This window comes from Lineus longissimus, chromosome 13 (assembly GCF_910592395.1).
Source record: "Lineus longissimus chromosome 13, tnLinLong1.2, whole genome shotgun sequence".
NCBI lineage: Eukaryota > Metazoa > Nemertea > Pilidiophora > Heteronemertea > Lineidae > Lineus > Lineus longissimus.
In genome coordinates, this window is record NC_088320.1 from 3945137 (window position 1) to 3959593 (window position 14457).

Here is a 14457-nt window from a genome sequence, read left to right on the forward strand (position 1 = left end):
TTCGTCATGCTCTGATTTATGCAATTCCCAAGCGATCATGTCCCTCGCCTGACAGGCGATCAAAACCCAAGGCAAACGCACAATAATGATGAACCGTGCACTGCCATTATGCCCGAGTTGCATGTGACAACCCCGTGTGCGCTGATTGGCTGACGCGCTCACGTGGCACAGTGTTTTGCACATATTATCTCTCCGATAGCCGCTGACATGTTGTATTCAACATTGAAGGCTACACACTTCGAGAAAATATGACCAGTTACTACAGTAGCATTCTACCCGCGGCTCCAATGCCGAATTCGACGCCACCGGACCCCTATTCGCATCCGGACATAAAATACGAGAACACGTACCCAAGTCAACCTATCATGGCGGATTTGGACCAGGGGCAGTTAGCGAGGTACCCGAATGCTTACGAGAGGTTACAGCAACAGTACGGGTACTCAAACAGCAATACAAACTACCACAGCTCAAGTCACTCAAGTCACAGCCCGGATATGATACAGCAGAGACAATATTCGCAATACTCGGAGATCGTAGATAATAGATACAATGACGGACAGTTATCTCATCCGGTGCAGACCCACAGCCCCCTCAGTGCAACATCGCCAAATTCTTACTCAACGCCTCCGGTAGCTACGAACGTTTTGAACTCTCAGCCCAACATGCCTATATATCCATGGATGAAATCTGTAAACGGAGGTAGGTGAACTTTCTTACATCGCAATCAAGATTTTTCTCAATTTTTTCTGGTACTTTTGCATCCTGACTTCGATGAGTAATATCCGTTTTGAGTGACAGCCGTCAATCATTCAATCAAATTGACCCGTTGACAACTCTTGTCACAAGGTAGCGTGGCAGTAGCCTTTGGTTTTCCATTTCCGAGTTAGCGATAATTTGTCATTGGGATTACGCCAATTTAATCTCAATGGTTTTCTGATGTTTCTGCATTCTGATTCTCCCAGTGACTCATTATTAGGACGGTGTGTTTTCCTCTTTGGTCTCTACGCTCGACCGGTGACCATTACCCATGATTTCCCAAGTGGGACACAGCCTGCCCTGGCCCATCAAGAACTCAGTCATGAAAACTATCATTGCTATCAAAACTCCCGAGACGCGAAACATGTTTGCACACAAAACCACGTGCGTGGTCATTTTAAAGAAATATGATCTACCCAATGCATCCTGGGTAGAATATAAATCACTAAGAAAAAAACTCATTGGAATCACTTAGCGGCAATTTATCTTACTGAGCGTACATAACAGTTTCTCTGTACATTTTCCTTGTACATAAATGTCCAAAGGTTGATTTAGGAACCATAAAAAGTCACTAGATGAGCCGTTATAGTGTCACAATTATCGCCCGTTTATAGGCGATATATTAGCCTATGAATTGAGTGTAGTAAGAGTCGGGAATATACGAGTTTTCGAGAGTGGTGTTATGGGATAATGGAGGAGATCATTGGGATATGAATTGTTCAGATCAGTTTACGGTTTTCTATATGGTGAGAACTGCTTTCGCTTTCTTCCATTCTTTCCATTCAGTCTGTGTCAATGTTGATCATTACTTGTCCGGAACGGTTTATCCTTCTTGTCACCCCGTCAACCGGTCATCGGGTGGTCAAACCTGGCTGAACAAAAACACATACGCTAATCCCCGGCTGTTGCGAAGAAGTCATAGTCATCTGTATTATGTGTTTTGCTGAGCTTGTAGCACAGACCAACATTTATTTGTCCCAACTTTTGGATGGCTGTTTTCCTCTACCTTTGAGAGCACCAAGCATCCCGAGATAAAGGACAATGCCTCCAGCCTTTTTGGTGTCATTGGACAGGCTGGAATGCCAATCACGATAGAAGTTGAAAATGCCCTAGGATAGAATGTCCGCCGGGGTATTCTACTATGCGCTTTAATCTCTAAGCTATATTTGACATTCACGGCCTCTTTCCTATAATCAGTAAGAAAACAATGGGCCTGAGACAGGGGGACAATTCTACTTCTATGCCGGTAGTTTTGAAATCATTTCTTGGTTTCCAAGATTCCCTTTATCTCCTCTCATCCTGGTGTAACGTTTTGAGGGTTCCCTATTCTAGTAGTTTCTCCTTATTGTTTGGGAACGTAGCAGATAGATTGACAAATGTGTCTGACGTGTTTTCCCCTCTTGTCTTGAAAAGTATGGAAACACTAGAATGGGGAATACACCAAATGTTACAACGGATTACTTGAACGATTATAAGCAGCCATTGCCCCGGGGAAAGTAGGCTACGGTTTTTTTACAATACTCGAACCATCTGTCATCATGGGACAAAAGCACTGACAAGCAACTTAACTCACTGGCAACTATCGATAGCAAATTGTCACAACACCACATCCTGTACAGAAGTCTGGCCTGCGATATAGAGCTTTGACGTAGCACACTGTTTCGCAACATTAACACACATCCAACTATTGCAAATTTTAAACGTTTGTAACATGCTTCATTCCCATTCCTTGCTCATGTACAGCAAAAGCGTCCAACACATTGTTTCTAAAAAGACAACATTCTTTTCAAGGTAGACGTATAATAACATTGTAAGCCGATTCCACTTCTTGACACAAGATATGCAGCGGTCTCCCACGATTCCCTTTGATCTTCTCTCATCACCTGCCGCTGTCGGGGAGTTCACAAAAAGTCATCAGTTTTCTCGCGGAAGATGCGGCTTGCGGTGCTCTGAGTTTCAGAATGTAGCTTGTCGTTTTTACTGGGATTTTTTTAGTTTAACCCATTCAATGCATTTCGGTGTTTCATGTCCCAAACTGTGGCACGTCATTCAAGATTACCAATGATGCTGGATATATCGTGAATGCTTTATGAAGAGTCTTTTCTTGACCGCTCCGTAGAATTATCTCGTTTCATTATCCTTTTTGAGCAGATGCTTGCTACACCTCGAATCAAAGCGAAAAAAACCTAAAACGCCATCTTCGTTGAAAATAAACCTCTTTGAACGTGGCGAGATGAGAGATTCTATTGTACCTCAAGTGCCACTCAGTTCTTTTGTAATGGATATCATTATCTTGTCAAAATGATGACTGATAGGTCATTAGGCCTACGCTTATATTACGTATACATGCAATTTCAGATCACATGAGTTAACCTGTGTGCATTATTTTGTTGTAATTCAAGTCTCAGCAGAGGCTTTATACTGTTTATGCCTCGCTGTACTATTTTTTCAGCCGTGGCCTCATATTGTATATAGCTAACACGTTGCACAAGCATTGCCTGCGACATATCAATCACCTCTCAACAATTTTGACATCTTGACGAGTTGACAAACATTTCATTCAGTTCAAAATCTCAGTTCACCTCTTTCGGAGGTTATGTCTGATTATAGATAACACAGACCTATACACAGTCAAACACAAAAGGAGAGGGCGATACAAAAGATCGTTGGTCTTTTACTCCCAAAGGTTATGGTTTGTCGATTCAAAACCCGTATGTATACATCTCGCCATCAAGCCGCAAGAAATATCAAAATCACTCATAAATATTTCATGTTGCGTTAACAGAAACAGTCTACCATGTCTGAAATTTAACTTTTTTGCTTCAATTATTAAGTCATTCTCCAGCTGCTGAGCTCAGCGTTATGGATGCACTTCTGATGCATGATAGAATTACAAACTACGCATTTTGTTAGTAGACGGTGCTGTTTGTCATGTCTGTTGCCTTACCCAGAGATAAAATCTATGAAATAGTATTCCATACTTTACACAAAGGAGCCCAGACGAAGTGTGATCAGCCTAGTTTTTCGTCGACTAGTAGCTAATCTGTTAGACTCGTTCAAAGTAAATTTCTTTGTTGAGCGAGGTAAGGGACGAAATCGAAGTAAGAAGGTTTAAACTAAACGTACTTCTAGTTTTTCGTACAGAAGTGTCGAAACCACAAAGTTATTGTTAGCTTCAGACACTCTGCCAATTGTCCTCTTAGCAAAATGACCAAGATTTCCTTCCTACTGGCTGTAAACGGTCAATCTTATTCATGTACCGACCTGATCAGTTCGGAAACGACTCCAACCCATGTTCCTATATAGCATTTATTTTGTGGACATACGAACACAACATTTCGCTGCAATAAAGAAATGATTTTTTCATCGGCAATGGCCTGCTTGGTAGTCACGACATGTCTCTACTTAGCGCCCGAGTACCCCCTGATGAGTTTCTTATGCAATACTAATATCATCAGGAAGATCCCATCAAGGAACAAAAACAATTCATCGGAAAGGACTGATGACCAATGTCACAAGGTGCAATCGAAACATAACTCTCAATTCTCACAGAACTGTATCAATCTTTATAAAAAATCTCAATCTCCCATCAGCGGTTTCATCATTCCTGAATTTGCAATGATTTCTGACAACGTTTGTTTTACGTGGAAGTGTTGTTGAGCAAGAAAGGATGGCCTCGTCCTCCTTATTTGCAGATTTTGTGTTCAAGGGAAAGAGGTGGAGGTATAAGCGCCAAGGTACCGCGATAGCATTGATGCCGGAAATAGCTTTTCGAGAGATTCTGGAGGACGCTTTGGACAGTGAGCTGAGAAATGCCCTGGTTGCTCAACCATGCAAGTTCTGCAATCGGCGTTGGTGGGTCATTCCAAACTAAGCCAACTCACTCAAAGCCATATGAGGTTATAAGACAACAAGAATGACTATTGGTTGTTTGAGCTTCTACTGAGGAAAAAAGGGGTGACAGCAGTTGCTGTGCGTATGAGAATCTGATGAGCAGAGGAAACACGATCTCATTAGTTATTTTGCTTTTGGGGAACTATGCGCTGAGGGTAGACATTGAATGTGTCATCGTCCTTAGGATAGATGCAGTGCAATCGTTGCCGATTGTTTCTCCTTTTCGGCCAGAATCTTCTCTCGTCCGGACTGAACGAATTGGTGAGGCCTGAGGGGCACCAAGTACATTTTCTATTGCACACCGTGAATCTCTACGGTTCTTAGTTACTGACCTTTATGGTGGCCCTGGCCTTGCTAGGACTAGTTTCATCCGCAGCTCTCCATTAGTTTTCATGAAATGAATTGTTCATTTTGTGTCTTTAGACTATAAAGAAGTACATACGTCACAACTATCAGTCAGTCGTACAAATCATGCATCCACTTCTGACCGTTATTCATTCCACTGTTTGCCCAGTCCTAATGATATTAGTCAAGGATACAAACAGTTACTCATTCCCCGACACCTCAAGGACCAGACCATTCGTCATTCTTAGCTGTACTCTTACGAACAAATCTAGCAGATTGAAGTAAATGTTCTTCAAGGAACGAGATGAGTAAACTGTTTCAGGTTTTTTTGTGCCGAAACCGGGTACGAATCATTCCGCCCCTTGTTGGCGAAGTAAGCCAAGCCATTGTTGACTTAAGATACGATGACGAATAAGACGTGAACCAACGGTGATCGTGTAGTTGGAAAATTAACCGTACTTGCTAGCAAAAAATAGTTTGTCTGGTTCCGTCTAATTTGCGGCATTTCAATGCATGTATCAACGGACTTTAACAACTCAAGCTTGGGAGGTTTTGGTTGCCAAAGCACGAAAATGTCCTCTATCAATTTCACTGCCTGTTCATTATTTGTTCTCAAGGGCCTCATCTAAACCCGGGTTAGATTTCCTCCGTGGGGTTATCTTTATTGCTTCATGTGACATCAACCTTCCTTGGGTCAATCCTGGGCAGGAGATCCAACTTGCGGCATGGATAATTGAACCGCACCACCGAAGATTCGACAAACGCATAGTTAAGTTAAGTTAAGTCTTGGATTCTGACTGCACTGTCGTAACCCGTGCCATAAGTGCGCAAAAAAACGCACACGTGCTCGAGTTATTTCAATAGTGATCTCTCAATTTGCTCTGGTGGTGTAAAAACCAGGTAAAGTCGGTAAGACTTGGCAAGAGATCGCACACTTTTTTATATTGTAACTTGTACTAAATTGCAATATGACGAACGAAGACTGATCAAAGTTGAGATATAATACTGCTTGGTACTACTCAGTGACTGAATGGCTTGACAGGCTTTACAGGAACCTTGTCAAGCTGCGAAATGAAGATGAGTCTCTTTTGCAGAGGTTCCCGGCTCTGTTGGTCTTCATTTTCCATAAATTTCATGAAGTTTTTGCAACAATATTCCACTCCTTCTTCTTCGACTCTTCGAATACTGGTTCGGTGACGATAAATCTGATGTTCTTCGAGGTTGTTGTTTTTCTCTATTCAGTGCAGTCCGTTGTGAAAGCATATTCTCTCGGACTTGTCCTCCACAGTCGTCCGATCAGATATTGTAACAGCAACTTTCTTGTCCTGGACGATGATAATGGTGATTTGCTAGTCTGATAGACATATAGATTCATGCGCTCATGACCAATGTCCTTCGAAAGCAAGTAATCATGACAAAGGACTTGATTTTCCGCCGCTCATTTACATTTATTTCCAATCACGAACCCATGCAAATGACACCAACTTGATCATCGGTGATCCCATTTGCAGACCCTTTGTCGTGACCGCAATCGTGTTCATCTTCTGTCCTGATTGCTCCGCTAACATCACGACTGCTGTCCTCATGTGCTTCATGGCGGCGGATTGATGCGTTTTCTTGCTGCAACTGGCCAGATTTGGCCTGCGCTCGATGTCACCGAGCAAGCCCACGGAAATTGAAGTTGGGATATAAATTGTTCACTTGCTTTGCAATAATGTACCTGGACATTGCAGTCAATAACTTCCAGTGGAATCGTTCGCTTAGGAGGGGAAAAAAACACTTTGGGTCAGTCGCATTTGTACTATCTAAGCATACTATTTGCATATTTGGCATCGGCTGACCATTGGTCGTATCCGCTTTAAAAAACAATTACGGAAAAAACTATGCCGGCGTAGCAGCCAAAAATATTTTATTCTACGATCTAGTTGGAGAAGACTTTGCAGTTAAATAATGGAATAGCTGCTATCAGTTACATTAAGTTAGCTCGCCCAGTTACCAATTTCAACGTAAAATCTAATCTTGTGGGATACTTTAATCTCGTCATAGCATTCATTTTCGCGTGACCTGAAATACAATTTTATTTCTCAACGCGTTGATGCCCATTGGAGATTTTCTAATGAGTCACATCGCGATTATACCAAAATGACAAAAATACGTGTGTCCATTTTCCTTTGTCATGAAGTACACTGTCCCTTTAATGGCCTTCAAGTGATTAGCTGCACTCAATTACTCGCGTAATTAGCCAGACTGACCGAAGTGATTTGGTCGCCGGGTGCACTAAGATAATATATGAGACATTTCTAATCCCGAGTATACAGGCTACTCGGAGACTAGGAGATATATAAATTTCTATTAAAATGTTAAGAGTTTCAGAGAGCAGTGCTTGGGTGATGCCCAGAATGATGGTTTGTCCATCAGGGGGCCATGATAAATTGCTGACCAGGCAACTGATGTAATTTGGTCCAGAGTGGCAAGTTCAATGGGTCCTCATACATCTATCATCCTGGGGTCCCCTAGATAATCGAATATATTGTCCATGGTTTGTATTGATTCCCCTTCGGTATGTGTAATACATTTTTCTTGGGATTAAGAAGAGCGACAATTTCCTCGCTAGCTATTTCTTTGTCTTGCAAGATGACCAGCCTTAGCTACTTGACCATCACCGGTGGTCCCCCTCCTCGAAAATTGTTGATTGTGTCCATTGTCAGTTCCATGTTTTAATGACTGCAACTGAAAGGGCATGATCGTTGGAACTCCTTGATTCATTATGTCGTCACTTTGTGGACAGGTATCGTCAAAAGCTTGATAAGCATTCCTTTGGCTTGGAGAAATTGTCATATGATAACTATAATCTGAGATTCACTTAATCATTTAGGCTTGGTCTTGTCGTATTTGGCATGGAGGAGTAAGGCTCTGTAGCCATTGGTGATGATTTCAGTATAATGAAAATCCTACCATACGATTGTTCATTTATGATCTTCCTCATTTTTTTCTTCTTTTTCGCGATCTCACCAATCTGACCCAATATAAAACCCCTACCTCACTCTGTCGGATTGACCAACTGTGTACCAGCGTTGATGATGATTGGTGCTGCTAATCATGAAATCTAATAATCTCTGGTCGACGCCTTTGAACATGCCAACAAGGTTTCCACTCATTGTCCACGGGACACCAATATTCTCGCAGTTCATAATTCTTCTCAAGGGTCCAAGATAACTTAATTGAGGCTGGTTTGACAGATGATTCTTGCAAACGATCTTCTAATGTCCTCGTTGTTAGTGAATTTCACCATCAAGTGAATGGGTTACTGTGTACGCAATAGTGCATATGTACACGTGATTTCGTATCAGTTTATTGTGAAACATGCTCAAGGGACCAAGGCGGTGCTCCTTGAAGCAAACTTCTGTTACGGCGAGCACTTGGATCAACAATAAAAAAAGCTGATAAGATTGTTTAATATCTCAATGTAGTTAAAGCATGTACATATATGTACATCCATACGAAACCGGATTAAATAAAAATCTTATCGGGATTTTCGACTTTCGGGTGCAGTTATTTTGTCTCAACTTGTGTCTGTTTGAACTGCTTGAGCACTTGTATCAGCAAGACCTTCGAGAGTAGTGTATTACCATCACATCCCAATGTTGTGTACATCGAATGCACTTCGCTGACATCAGCTGAACCTGAATATCCTGAATTATTCAGTAAGCTTATGGTGTAACCGATGCACACTAAAGACCAATGCTAAGCCAATGATTAATTCTGTCTACTGGGGGCAATGATAATTTGGCATAATGATGTTTTTGGTCGATAATTCAGAAATGTACTAGACGACTCTCGTTTTTCGTTCGTAAGTGCCATAAATTTGTGTGATAGCCTACCGTGCAACTACACTGTGAATATACGCTGAGTAGTTTGTACATTACATCTGAATCAATCGGCCTTGTTGGCTGCACAGATCAAATTTTCTATATTTGTATGTTCTTTAGAGAAAGCCATTGCAAAATGTAACCAATATCATGTTCTCTCAAATCTATACTTTTTCTTTTTAATTGGATTTTGTAATCTTCACCTCTTATAACACATAGTGCATCAACAGGTAATTCACTAAGTTCTAATTCTCACACCATGCAAGCAATGAGTCCAACAGGATTCATTGGCTAGTCCAAGGAAGTAGGGAATGCGGCAAGGTACATTCCTGAGACCAATACTCATCATCTTTTTCTTTCATATCGTTTCAGAAATGCCAATAGAACAGAAAAGAACACGACAGACCTACACACGATACCAGACTTTAGAACTGGAAAAAGAATTCCATTTCAACAAATACCTTACGCGACGGCGACGGATAGAAATAGCACACGCCTTAGGACTCACAGAAAGACAAATCAAAATCTGGTTTCAAAATCGCAGAATGAAATGGAAAAAGGAGAATAATCTTCAAAAACTCACGGGACCCAATACTAAATTAGAACCACAGGACCCTGACACAAAATCGCAATCTCCTCCGAGTGACTGAGTCAGGGATACTGTGTAAAGAGACACATTTTTCTAATTATATTCGGCGTGAGAAGATGTCAGTGTGTACGTGGTCAGTTGCTAGATTCTTTCTTCGTGTGAGAGAACGAATTCATTGACCAGACAACCTGTTCGCTGCTAACCAGAAATGCGACGCCCTTTCATCTGCAGGGATGAGATCACGGCATACTACTCTGTATCAGGTGTTCACATCGGTGTAACACATATAGCGCGTGTGCTTCTGAGGGCAGTGCCAATAACGCCAATGACTAAGGTTCATCATCATTTGACCGACAAAGTGAGATAGACAAATCTTGCCGCTCACAGCGTCTCCCAAACATACGCTCATGGCCCGATTCAGCCAATTATTTGGTAATTTCGGAAAAGCTTTACAATATGGGAGAAAAAGACACAGAACACTATTCGCACAACAATCTCCAGCTGGAATGCTACTAAGACTTGTAGAAACGCACGAACATAATGTCGTGGCTGTGTGTCACTACCAACATTTTGCGCAGGAGAAAGAATATTCAAGATCTTCTTCACAAACATTTTGTGACCTCATGGTCACGTTTTAAGTAACATGAGCGAACTCCTTTTCGATTGCTAAAGAGCCGGTTGCCTCTTTCTCGGGGCAACTTGTACACTCGTATGAAGTATTAATGCATGCACATACTAAATGTTTACTATTCCATGGTTTGAGACACGTTCTCTTATTTATTTTTGATATTTTAATACACATTTTCATTGCTGTCAATCACAAAGTAGTTACTTGGAGTGGACCCTCGATACTGTATGTCAGGGTTAGTAAGGTTACTATTTACGTCATAACTATACCAGGAGTACAGAAAGTTGGGTATTTGAAAAACGCATGGATGTTGGGAAAATTTTGAAATGGTTTCGTTGAGAAGTAACATGAAGTTTAATATCTTCCACATATTTGTGAGACCAGGTGGCGAAGTTACGACCGGAGACCTTGATGGTTACTGGGAAAATGGTTAACCAACAATCTCCATCAATTCATCTAACTCATCTCAGACTTAACTGTCCACTAAATACCTCATTTGTATTCTTTGTGTGCTTGTTCACAGGGTGTCAAAGTATATATTGTGAGGCTCGGAAAGGGTACAATAACGTTTTTTGTTCTTCGGATAAAAAGCGGAAGTCATAATGTCTTGCTTCAAACAACTGGCGTCAACAGGTAAAAATAGGGACCTGAAATATCGGAACTCTTCAGAATAGTTGCTTTTTTAGTTATGGTCAGTTTGTAGACCTGAGTTTACTGGACATCCTGCATTCGTTAAATATCAGCATCACATTAAGCAAACAGCTAAATATGGGTTTCTGCTTAAAGACTTGCGACTTCTACTGAATAGACGTATTATAGTGAATACAGGCCTTGCATTTCCTATACATTACCATGCCCATAACGAGTGGCCGATTCATAACGAGCCTGCCCCTTTAAATGAGTCAGAGGAATACAGCTCAGCCATTCAACATATCGATGCTGTTATCAACGCTTTATGTCGATGCGAACTATAATCATGTATATTCGGGTGACTTTATTCTGGTACATTGTTGAAAACACATCAAGTAACATCCTTTCGACACATGGTAGATCGACACCATTATTATCGATTGACTAAAATATATCCAGCATTTTGTTTTTATTCACAGGATATGTCCAACAACACATTTCCATTCAAATGTCAACCTATAACAATAGGACAATGTTGATTGTAATTGATGAGGCGAATTCGCTAACAGGTGTAACAATTTCTATTGTGTTATTCCTAGCTGATCACCGAATACATCCGATGCATTTTCAATGTTATTCAGTCGGAGAGACACAAAACGAAACTTTTCAGTAGTGTATCAATATCACAATAAATTAGTATTCCTGTACACTTCAGTGCAACCTGCACTACGCTCGGCACTGCTCATTTGATGGTGGCCCGAACAATGGTACAGCGGTTATGATACACATATGGTTACATTGAAGGGGGCCGTCTGATGAAACCGATGAGCAACTGATATTTAACGGAAGTGCTGTGAAAATACACGCAATTGGAGCGTGTCACCAATCGAGACTTGGTCTCTGCACCGTGTCACATCATTGTAATAGCTATATATCACAGAGAAAAAAAATGCATGCAATTGACAAAAAGTTAGGCCCTACCAAAAAGGTACCCAAAAAACAAATATTGAGAAATCTAGGATTTTTGAGAGGGCCCCATGAAACAATGTCATTTCCAAACTTTTTATCATGGCTTTAGTATCAGAACGTCGGCGCTACCCGCATCCTGGGCTGACAGCTTGCTCTACAATTATTTTACATTGATTAGAATAAAATTTCTGGTAGTCTGGAGAGAGTATTTTATAACAGAATGTAGTCATCTGGTGGAATCCCAATTCACGTCTACTTCAAAAGAATGAATAGTTTCAATTATTATAAAAAAACCTGCAACAACAAATGCAAAACCTCATCATAATACGATCTCTGGCACATATCGTGTCTCCTGATTGTATCTTGGAATTCAATTAGGATAGATGGTATGTTTTGCAATCCGTGCGAACGATGCCTGTGTACAAAGTACGAAAGTCTATAGTTTCGTCCAGTCTTGTGCTAATTCATTTTCACGGAACTCGTAAATCAACTTCTTTTATACATAGTTTTATAAAATCGGGGAAATTTCATTACAAAATCGTCGATAACAAATATTTAAACACTTCGTTCTACGTCGATCGCAGCTTGTCGCAAGGCCTGCCTCATGATCGAAGTTAATCCCAGTGCTTGTCTTATCAGTCGTAGCTGATTTACGTCTCTGAAGAACATTGCAGTTGAATAAGGACAGAACTATGACGTCAATTTCCACCATTTGTCATTTTTTGGAGTCTAAAAAATCAGCAAAGATTGAAGAATGTAACACTTTAGAATGTATGTATCTTTATACATGTTTTGTTACATGTGCGTACGTCCGACGTGCAGGACGTTTTCATGCGAATCTCTGAAAGAATTACGGGTCAAAGATGTACATTTATTACAAAAGTAGACTAAGATATTTGTATAAATAGAATAAAAGCTTAATCTAGTCCTTTTTTATCAATTTCCTTGTTTCATCATTAAAGACTGGTTTCCAGTAGGATTGGCTAATAAGAGTCAAGTTGAGCAAATGTTGCAGTTCGGTATCACAACCATCGGGCTACCACAGCTGCACGAGTAGCAAATGACATGGATGATGCCATGAAAATACTATTTCCATTGAAAGATGATTTCAACTCTTTTCCCAGTCTTTAAAGTATGAAGCAGAAAGAAGTGTAGATATGTTTGCTATATTCTCAGTGTTGTAGAGTAGTAAGTGACGTAACAGGTTCATGTACAGTGACGTCATCAAAAGGGACGCCATAGTAAATTGTCTATTTTCATAGAGTGAATTTCCTTCTTTCTTATAATCATAACGTTTTGTACGATTTTAAGTCGTCTCAGTTGATATATCTGTAGCCCAAAAAGCACAGCTGAGTGCATCGGCAGAGCGAAATCCAACTTTAAAAAAATAGGTTTTTAGTGCATTGCCATCTTCATTGCCGTCGTCTAAAATGCGATAAGTCAGTATTTCCGTTTTCGGGACAACAGCACCTGTGATTTTCAATTTAGACATGTTAGATAGCCACATCAGTCCAAAACCGATTACCAGCACTGAAAATTATCACAGTGACAAAGGGTAGTAAGTCCTTGTCAGCCCAAGATTATCAACCAAAAAAACTATTCTTCTCAAAACCAAGCAACCTGCCATGATTATGCATTGGACGGCCTGTGAATGTGGCACATGACCTGTCATTCTGTTACTTATTAGCCTGTGTGACCGGCAATGAATTTCAAAGTCGTAGTGATCCCTTTCATATGCAACATCGTTTCTTTTCGAGGGTCTCTACGATAAGACAAGGCTGTACCCCCCGGAAGACACTGAACCTATCTTTTTTAACTGTTTGTCCTCTCTTATCTAAACTTTTCTTGACAAACATCTTGTGCCAAGAAAATCGCATTTTAATAGCCTCGAAGATGAAATCGATTATAACCACGACAGGTGAATGCCACAAGAAATTTACAATACGCCACCTCTTTGAAGATTAAAGGTTTTTTCCATGCCTTGGATTCAAAAGATAAAATTTGACTTTAACAGGAGGTATTATCTGATACTGATGAACAAAAGTTAATAGAAACTTACGGTAAATGTATGATGCTTTGCGAAGATTGACATTGTAAATGTGTTAGTGAATGCCATTCCAAAGTGTCTTTTAAGGTCTATTTACAAGTTACTTCACATCACACTGCCTCGTGGGTTTTGCGAGTGAACTAAGCCAATTGGATACTTATGTCATGAAAAGTAAATATGACCATTTTTGGTAGTGTTGTTAGTATATTTGATTTCTAAGGTTACAAACATACATGATTCATGACCTGCCGTAAATATGATATCCAAGTCGTTTGCTTATAATCAAAAGTCTAATTAAGAAGGGTTGAAACTCATGTATTTGTGACTTGGTATGACTCAATGCTTCAATGCACTATCATGACTGTTTGTTGTCTTCCTTTGTTTTTATCTTATTTTACGGTAACGTGAAGTATTGTGGAAGCCTAGCTCTTCATCTCATCTGAAAGGCAATAAAGTTTGTACATGTAAATGTTAATTTTATACATCAAGTCTTATCTTGTTTCTCTTTATTTTTCTTGTTTCATCAACCACACCAATGCAAATATAACCCAGGACGAAATCACCAAGGTTTTTGATAGAACGTTGTTGCAATTGTGACCTGAGGTTCGTACCGGTACTTAAGAACTTTTAAGTCCTGATGCCATGAATCGTACAGCAAGGAAATCTATCACCCACCAGAATGAACCCTTTTCAATCAGCAAATGTGATGATGTAAAATACCCGCCGCAGT

The 14457-nt window shown here is 40.4% G+C and overlaps 1 protein-coding gene across 1 annotated transcript; it reads left to right on the plus strand.

The window, feature by feature from the left end:
• Nucleotides 1–206: 206 nt before the first annotated feature.
• Nucleotides 207–14209, plus strand: LOC135497595 (homeobox protein Hox-A6-like). The gene is made up of 2 exons (XM_064787374.1): nt 207–699; nt 9237–14209. Exons 1-2 carry the CDS (start codon nt 249–251, stop codon nt 9512–9514), a joined length of 729 nt encoding a protein of 242 aa, XP_064643444.1. The 5' UTR covers nt 207–248; the 3' UTR covers nt 9515–14209.
• Nucleotides 14210–14457: the final 248 nt, after the last annotated feature.

Coding starts and splice junctions, on each gene's coding strand:
- LOC135497595 (XM_064787374.1), top strand. CDS start 249: ATGACCAGTTACTACAGTAGCATTCTACCCGCGGCTCCAATGCCGAAT. Junction 700..9,236: donor GATGAAATCTGTAAACGGAG/GTAGGTGAACTT, acceptor ATATCGTTTCAG/AAATGCCAATAGAACAGAAA.